The sequence below is a fragment of the Tasmannia lanceolata genome, unplaced genomic scaffold, assembly GCF_043159265.1.
Source record: "Tasmannia lanceolata isolate RefF3 unplaced genomic scaffold, GAP_Taslan_0.1 ptg000037l, whole genome shotgun sequence".
In the NCBI taxonomy this organism is placed as follows: domain Eukaryota; kingdom Viridiplantae; phylum Streptophyta; class Magnoliopsida; order Canellales; family Winteraceae; genus Tasmannia; species Tasmannia lanceolata.
The window spans coordinates 53,688,585-53,697,697 of NW_027518714.1; the positions used below are offsets into that span (position 1 = coordinate 53,688,585).

At 39.9% G+C, this 9,113-nt stretch overlaps 1 protein-coding gene across 1 annotated transcript in view; it reads left to right on the plus strand.

The window, feature by feature from the left end:
- Positions 1-5,416, plus strand: part of LOC143862219 (Galactose oxidase/kelch repeat superfamily protein) — a 28,753-nt gene extending 23,337 nt beyond the window's left edge. The window contains exons 12-14 of the mRNA XM_077373226.1: positions 4,322-4,639; positions 4,730-4,789; positions 4,911-5,416. Coding sequence (XP_077229341.1) covers positions 4,322-4,639; positions 4,730-4,789; positions 4,911-5,093 — 561 coding nt within the window. The 3' untranslated portion in view covers positions 5,094-5,416. The remainder of the gene's footprint in view (positions 1-4,321; positions 4,640-4,729; positions 4,790-4,910) is intronic.
- The last annotated feature ends 3,697 nt before the right edge of the window (positions 5,417-9,113 follow it).

Sequence of the window (9,113 nt, forward strand, 5' to 3'; positions counted from 1 at the left end):
AGCATGAGTGGGTTATGATCGAAAATTGGCCTCGGTAAAGCCCTTTGACTTATCCTGGGAAACATTCCCTCCCATTCCTTAGACAGAAGTATACGATCAAGTCTGCCAAGAACCAGAATGTCCTGGTTATTGGTCCATGTAAATTTTGCACCCTCCAACGGAAGATCGGATAATTTGCAGTCTAAAATGAAGTCAGATAGCATCCTCATGCTAGTGTTAATTCTGCCCATCGGATTCTTCTCATGTGGGTATCAGATTGTGTTGAAGTCACCCCCGACAATCCACGGCCCCACGAAGTGGTCACGTATACTCTTCAACTCCGGCCAGAGATACTTTCGCTCTCTTGCTCTTGCGAGACCATAGACGGCGGTCAGAGAGCACTTGTAATTAGACGGAGTGTGGTTCATTTGGATGGTTACGGTATATCTTCCCACCTCGTACCCCACCATCGATAGAGTGCATTCCTTCCAAATGATTATGATACCCCCAGCTGTTCCAACTACCTCCTTCGCAATCCATTGCCTGTTTGATCACCTACAGATATCATTGATCAACTGCTCAGTTACCCCCATAATTTTGGATTCTATTATCACCATAACGTTCGGCTTTCTGAATTTGCATAGGTCCTTAACCTCCATTCTTTTTCTTTCGGACCCTAACCCCCTAATGTTCCAGAATATCGTCTTCATGAAACACAACCTTGAACCCATACCACAGCGACCTACTTCACAGTAGTCGCCTTAGCTCCTGCATCCCCCGCTCTTGGCTTTCTGTTTGGATGAGGGTTCTGTGTCTCTTTGAATAACTTCAAGAATCATCTCCTTTGATGCTTCTGCGTCCTCCTGGAATAGGATTCCCAAAGCCGTCCCCATTGATTCCATTTCTCCTAGTTCTTTTTCCGTCTTGTTTCCGCCCCAACGGTTTCAGCAGACGAAGTTTTGGAACCACCCCTTTGCATGCAAGAATCGATTTTTTCCATGAGCTCCCGATCAAGAGTATCATTCACGGATGTAGGAGTTAGTTCTTTTGTGATTTCCCCCTCCCTGTGATGTTCTATTTTGTTGATGGTGGATATTTCCACATCAACATGTTGAGTTGGGGATGGACTGGAATCTTCCGTTTCCAAATCGACTTGACAGTCCGTGGGAGTGTGGATGATCGCTGCTATTGGTGTATGACTCGCCATAGCTCTGGATTCTTCACGTTCAGCTCTAATCGATTCTTCGATTGCAGGGTGTGATGAACCAACCTCCTTGTTCCACCTCCTCCATTTTAGGGCTAAGTATTCCCGTTCTACCTCCTCTTTTTCAATTTTGACATCAGAGCCTCTTTTGCGTTTATGTTTGCTTTTTGAGCGTAGTTGGGTCGCCCCTTTATCACCTTCAGAATAATCTTATCGATTTCCATTCTGTATTTATGGAGATGCCGGGAGTATTTCCCAGCCGGGGATTCACTGGATTCCCTGCTCCTTTTCCGGCTCCGTCTATTTCTCTCAGATAGTGATAAAGACCATTTCTTATTGTGTGGATCCCCATTATTTCTTTTAACTGATGACCATCATCTGTTGTCTTTCATGCGTGCATTAGTGGCGAATATTTTATCTCCTTGCATGCAATCTGGCTGTACATCTGTCCCCTTTTCCGTCAGGTGTATGGTCTTTCCCGATTTCTTTGACACGTCTCTAACGGATGTCACATCCCTCAGCAGAGATGAGGATTGGAAGCCAGCTGTTTTGCAATGGTTATCTTTTTGAGATAAATCCTTTACCGGCTCCACTTGAGGTTATTATGGGGATTTGCCACTCCCACCTGTTTGTCAGGCACGTTCCAATGAATGATCATTTTTGGCACGTGTTTCCAAAGCGATCAGAGCAATTGGCCAATGCTTTATCCCGCCCATCCAGTATTTTTGAATTAACGCCTGTGATTCCATCGTTCATGTTTTCAATCGGACGGTCCATCGGAGCTTTTGCCTTTTTTCATTCTTTCCGCAATCCAATGCTGATCGTTGGATTTTGAAATGTTAGTACTGACGTTTTCCGGCCAGTCAGCTCTTGTCTTCTCCCTTTTGACTTTCAGAGTATTCCGGTAGGATTTTGGCCGACTTTCAGCACTATTCCGGTCAGCCATGGTGGTGAAGGGATAGCGATCATGCTCTCCGAACATTTCGTGCACCGCGATCTTCAGATCCTCTCCGAATTCCCCTGCTACTCCAATGGAGTAGAACCTATCTTCCACTTTCAAATCACCGATCTCAGGAATGCCCATTCGTTGGTGAATACCTTCGCCTTTGCGTATTGGATGTACTGAGGACTATTCGTGTCCATTCGCACCTCCATTACCGAACCGAACAAGCTCCCTAAAGCTTCAACCGTTGATATCGCCACGCTTGCATTGGGATACCGAAATATATATGAGAAAAGAGTTCCTACTCTCCGGAGTAGATAACTTATCTACTCCGTGGGCTTAAAATACGGTGGGGGCCACATTGTTTGGGTGATCCACAGCATTCATTTGATGGGCCCTCACATAGATAGGGTGTGCCCAAAAAATCAGCTCCATAGGATCATCCCAACCCTTCGATTTGTGGAGGCAAAAATGAATGGGTATAAACCTTCACAAATCTGTCCACTTTTTGCCTCCACAAATCGAAGGGTTGGGATGATCCTATGGAGATGATTTTTTGGGCACACCCTATCTATGTGAGGGCCCATTAAATGAATGCTTTGGATCACCCAAATAATGTGGCCCCACTGTATTTTAAGCCCACATAGTAGATAAGTTATTGACTCCGGGGAGTAGGAACTCTCTCTCTCTCTCTCTCTACCATTTACCTATAATGTGTCCATTTGTGGGGTGAAAAAATGGGCAGATTAGTGGACAAACAGTATCTGTCCATTTTCACCCCCACAAATGGACACCCTATGATGATCCAATGAAGCTGATTTTTGGTACACACCCCATCCATGATGGGGCCTTTGAAATGAATGCTTAGGATCACCCCAACAATGTGGCCCCACCTTTGTTTCCTGCACTCAAGCGCAGATAAGCTATATGTTCTCGAGCGCAGGAACCCTTCTCTCTCTCTCTCTCTCTCTCTCTCTCTCTCTCTCTCTCTCTCTCTCTCACACACACACACACACACACACAGCTAATGAAGAAAGTAAGTTTTAGACTTCTCCATTCGTGGTTTCTTTTAGCTTCTATGTTGGTTTTAAATTTCCACCAAAAGCGACACTGAATGACCAAAATGTTTCTATTTCATCCCCACCAAAATGCACACCGAAACAAAAAACGTAAGTTTAATAAATGGATCCTGTCAGTATGTATTACATAATTATATTCATATTAACTGCATGTGAAATGTGGTGTGTATTATGTGTAAATATTTATATAAATTACATGTGAAATGTGGTATGTTCTAAATTATCAGATATGTCACTAGGTGTTTGACATTGTTAAACCATTATGGATGGATGTCTTGCTTATGTGATGATTTCTGTGTATGTATTTTTGCTTGTTCTAGCATTTCCCGAAGTTTCATTATAAAATCCTATCATTTGCATATGTTTCCATATATTTCCGTGATTTTACAGTTTCCATCAAAATTTCCAATCGAAACCTAAATGTTCCCGTTTCCACGGTGAGTAGAATTGAAACCGAAACCAAAACTTAAAACCTTGTCTCTAACCTTCCTCTCATTATCTAAAGGATATATGGATCATAGCATTTTTAAGTGGCCACAAATGAAACCTTATCATATCTGGTTCACATGAAAAATGAAAAGAAAAAAATAAAACTGCCGTTTGAGATAATGATTAGACCATCTTTAAATTTCTTGAGTGTGTGTTTGGAATATCCCCACCATGTACCCAACAGTATGTCCTCCCATAAATGCACACTACAGACAAGTTGCCGCATGCTACACTTCTTACATAAATTGAACCACGAAAAAAGGAAACCATAAAAAAGATTGGGTATATGTTAGCAGAAGCAGAAAGAGCAAGTTGGGGGAACACTCAATACAAATTTCCTCAAGGACCTCTAAAACTTTAACTACAAAATTCTCATACAATAACTGAATCTTTACACTTCAATCCATCTCTAACCCAAGGTCCTGTATTCACTTTTATTCTTTGTGGGTTCTCATTATTTATTGATTAAGATTGCCAAGTCGTTATTGAATTTTGAGTGCCTTCCGCCATGATTTATTAAAAATTGTGTGATGTATTCTGAACACCAGCTTAAGTGATTACGAATTTATTGTCTCAAGTTACCATCATTAATCATGGATGATATCTCTGGACGTACCAAAACTACAGGTATTTGTTTTGAAACCCAAACCAAGCGATTCATCGCGTCCTAAGATTTTTAAGTCACCGGCAGCAGCGGCCGCAGCAGCTTCAGTTTCTGCTGCTTATGCTCTGACGACCACAGGTTCAAAGAAGTTGGGTTTCACAAATCAGGTTTCAAATTACGTGGAAATTAAAACTGAGAGGTCTCCACAGGATGTCTTGTTAGATACAATTTCAGAAGAAAAGAAGTTATTAAAATCCACACTTGCAGAATTAAGAGTGGAGAATTCTAAGCTACGGGGAGTTCTCGATGAGATAAACAATACCTATGCTGAATTGTCCAAGGTAGATTTATCACTATGTTAAACATAAAAAAAAATTGTGATTGCCATCAGTTTATGTTTGAGTTTCTTATTGTTTCGTTGTCATGTCAAGGAACTTCGCTCAGTCCAAGGTCAGTTAACAGCTGAGAGATTAAGATGCTTTAAACTGGAGGTTTGCCCTTCTTTTTTCTTTTTTACTTTTCAACACTTAATGCGTCCTATTTCTGTGAAGCTCTTTTGCTCAAGTTGGTTATGCATTAGCCTATCAACTTTCTGAATATGTGGGTTTTTAGGTAGAAATTGCAGAACTACAAAAGAGGCTAGAGTCATTACACTCCCTAGAGCATGAGCTCCAAGTGCTTCAGAACCAGAAATCTGCTTTAGAACAAGATATGGATGGTGCTAGAGTGAGTCAAAGGTCTGGGGGTGTTTGGCAGTGGATTTCTGGCCCTAATCGCAGTCCCGAACAATACTAAACATGGTTAATGCTCTTGGGGTCATTCTGAATGAAAGAACGTGCTCGATGGAACACTCCTAGAAAACGCATAATTGGTGGCAACAGCGTTCATCTCATGGGTGCTACTTTGGTTTGGGCATACCAAAACAATGCCATCAAGAAGATTTGAGTTGCTTAGTAAGATATCCTCCTGATCTTCATTCGGCTCAGATTCACCTAGCATTGAAGCTAAGGTAATAAACAACTGTTTTGGATATTCCTTGTACATTTTTTGTGAGGTAATTTTTCTCAGGAGTTTATGGATAACGATTTTCTATAGGGAAGCACATTTAGATTCTTAAAGTATTAGCTTATACTTTCATTCACAATATTAGAGAATTAAGAAAGGGAAATGATATCATCACAACCATATTTTGATATTTTCACAAACCATCTTCTCTTTTAGTATTTAAAGAGCTGTCAAAAGGTTCTTACATTTCCCAAAAAGCTCTCACAAGCCAATTCAAGAAGAAAAAACTGCTGGGTTAGTGCAAATATCAAAATAACATTTCTCTTAAGAAAATTGGGTCTTATAGTAGAGCAATTCGCATCATCGTAGCAGAAAAATGTATTATAGCTTCTAAAACCTCCACTGAAAAGTTTATCATATTGTTATAAATGGTGTAGATGTATGAGCTCATTAATTAAGGTTGTGGTTGGTAACCATTTTCTTGAGTGAATCTCTAATTTTGCAGTTCTAGAGATCGAATAATTCAAAATATGGTGTTTGGAGGAAAGTGATTATCAAATTTTTGCCTTATGTAATCGCATTTCAGCCTGCATCTTTAGAACAAAACGGAATTGCTCCAAAAAGTGATTTTGATAATTTTTGGAACAAAAAGATCAAAAGGATGAAAATGGTTTGCTAAATTCAGCTTGAATATCCAAGAAAATAAAATTACTGCTGGCTTGCCAAATTGTCATATGGAGCTAGAATCCATTTTTTTTTTTAATGCTCTGGTGTTAAAAAATGACTGATGACTTCCCCCTTGATCGAGATGACCCAAGTGCTCAAAATAATTTTGTGAAAAGTCCAGGAGACCCTCATACTCATCCAATGGAAGAATCCTATCCGTGTATCCTATTTTAAATATTTTTGACAATCAAGTCAACCTGTTTGCCTCACACTACATTTTTGGGGGGTTTTATAGTGAACTTAGGGCCTGTTTGGATTGGAATAAAAACTTTTCTAAGGAACAAATTTTTTAGGAATTTTTTTATTTCCACGATTTAGATGGGACTGATGTGGTTATTGTAAGTGTTCAACACAACAGGAACACAAGCGCGACGGATAATTGGCGGTCCAACTTTGAGGAAAAACGCAATTAACAATATGGATTGAATTGAAATAGAAAAACAAAATACAATATGGATTGAATTGAAATAGAAAAACAACATACCAGAAGCCATGCATGTTGTTTTCTTATTATGTCAAAAAGAATTCCTCTTTGACTTTTTCCTTGCTCCACAACCGACGGTGATAGGGACCGGCTTCTTCTTCCATTTGCCGTGGATTGCTAAGGATGGGCTGAGATAATGGATGTGTGCAAGTAGGGACCCATGGAGAGTTTTATAGATGTTTAAGAGAAGGGACGCAACTCCTCATCACGCTGACTCATCCCTCAACACGCTGACTCATCCCTCAAACAACCTTTCAATATATTTACATCTCTTCTCTAAATGGTTATGTCTTTTCATATAACCATAACTAACCAACAAATATGATTTCGGCCATCGATCTTGTTAAGGCCACAACCATGGTTAGAATTATTTCCTAACATTCTCCCACTTGGCTAGCAAGAATCTTTGTGCCATACATAATGATCATCACTTAAGGTTGGTAAGTAACAAACATAACATTCCGTTCAGCAAAAATTATTAACAATAAACCATGTAACTATTGGGTCACCAACTCTACCCAATAGCCTACGCCACGATTATATCATTAGTAATACTTACCAACATGAATGTAAACCCATACATGCATAAGATGTAAACATGGTCCAAAACAGTCTACAGACATTCTACCTCATACTAACTATCCATTTACTTAATGTGCACAAAATGGAGCGGTAGTAAATGATAATATATCGGAATCAGAAACTAAATATGTGATCACATCAGTGTATCTCAATACCTAATGCACACTCTCACTAGTATAGGCTATCAAAAATGTCAACCAACCTTATGCGCTATTTGCTCTCTAAAGAGCTTTAGTGACAAGCTTTTAGTCAAAGGATCCGCCAACATAAGTGAGGTGCTTATGCATTCCATAGATACACAATGTTTTTGAACTCACTTTCTCATGACAATATGTCAATACATTGACCCTTTACTTGATTTGTCGTTCTTGGAATTGTAAAACCGCGGCGGAATTATCACAATGCATTCTTAGTAACTTGTCGAATATCAACAAGATAAAACCCTGAGATAAAATTCTGCAACTACAAGGCATAACACAAGGCCTTGAAATACACAATTAACTCCATACCCAAGGTGGAAGCAACTAAGTGTCAATTTGAAATTCTTCCACGATTTAGGACTTTCTGCAAAATATACTAAAGCAGAACTCTAGGTGTTCCGACAACAGTCAGAATCAGATTAACCAATCACACTATGGTTATCTGATCTACTATATGTGAGCATTAAACCTTTAGTCCCTTACAGACAATGTATAACCTTTTGGCAAATGTTCAATGATCCATACATAAATAACATTGGTACTTTCTAAATTTGCCCTCCATATAGGTTATACCCAGATAGGTGCAGATTTAAACATTCAATAGACTCCCAATTGCAGAATTATTAGTGAACCACTTTATCCGCTCCTATGATAGATCGATCATGGGACCTTAGAACTAACTGAATATATCATCCTTAACTATAAGAACACTAGAAATGGAGTAATTTATCCATGTTCAATACTTAGGACTTTACCAATATAGGCTTTCTGCAATGTCAGCAATCCTCGAGTCCCAATTAGGTGAACCTAAACTCCTATCACATAGGATGCTTCACCTGAATTCTTTTGTATGAATATCACTGAACATTTGGGCCAAGTCTGGTGGGAAAACAGTGCGCGGATCCTTAACGGGCCCGCTCGGCCCATCTGCCCTTACTGTTCATCGTCTTTCCCTAATAGTAGAAATTTCAGAAAAAATTTAGAAAATTCCGAAAAAACCAAAATTTCGATTTATCACTCGTTTGATGTCCAATTGAGGCGCACAATATGCCGTTGGACTCGTCTCTCGACGAACTTCGTAACCACGCGAGGAAAATCTCCGGTCGGACAAGCCAGTCGCTGGTGGCACACTGTTTTCCGGCGAGGTCCAAAACTTCCCCAAAAGTGATTTTTCGATCTTTAAATCGCCACCAAACGCAATCCAGACATCAGATCGACGAACCGTTTGTTGCGTTGGATTCGTGGGAACACGAACAATGTTTTTATGCCATTTAATCATTGATCCGACTCTAGAATTGATGGCGGCACTCAAAATACAAGTTTTCACAAACCCTATTTCAATCACTTTTAATGCGATTTTCTCGTCATTTTTCTTGCAGGAACCGTGGCTCTGATACCACATGTAAGTGTTCAACACAACAGGAACACACGCGACGGATCTTTGGCGGTCCAACCTTGAGAAAAACACAATTAACAATATGAATTGAATTGAAATAGAAAAGCAACATACCGGAAGTCATGCATGTTGTTTTCTTATTATGTCGGAAAGAATTCCTCTTTGAGTTTCTCCTTGCTCCACAACCGACGGTGATGGGGACCGGCTTCCTCTTCCATTTGCCGTGGATTGTAAAGGATGGGTTGCGATAATGGATGTGTGCAAGTAGGGACCCATAGAGAGTTTTATAGATGTTTAAGGGAAGGGACGCAACTCCTCATTACGCTGGCTCATCCCTCAAACAACCTTTCAATACATTTACATCTCTTCTCTAAATGGTTATGTCTTTTCATATAACCATAACTAACCAACAAATATGATCT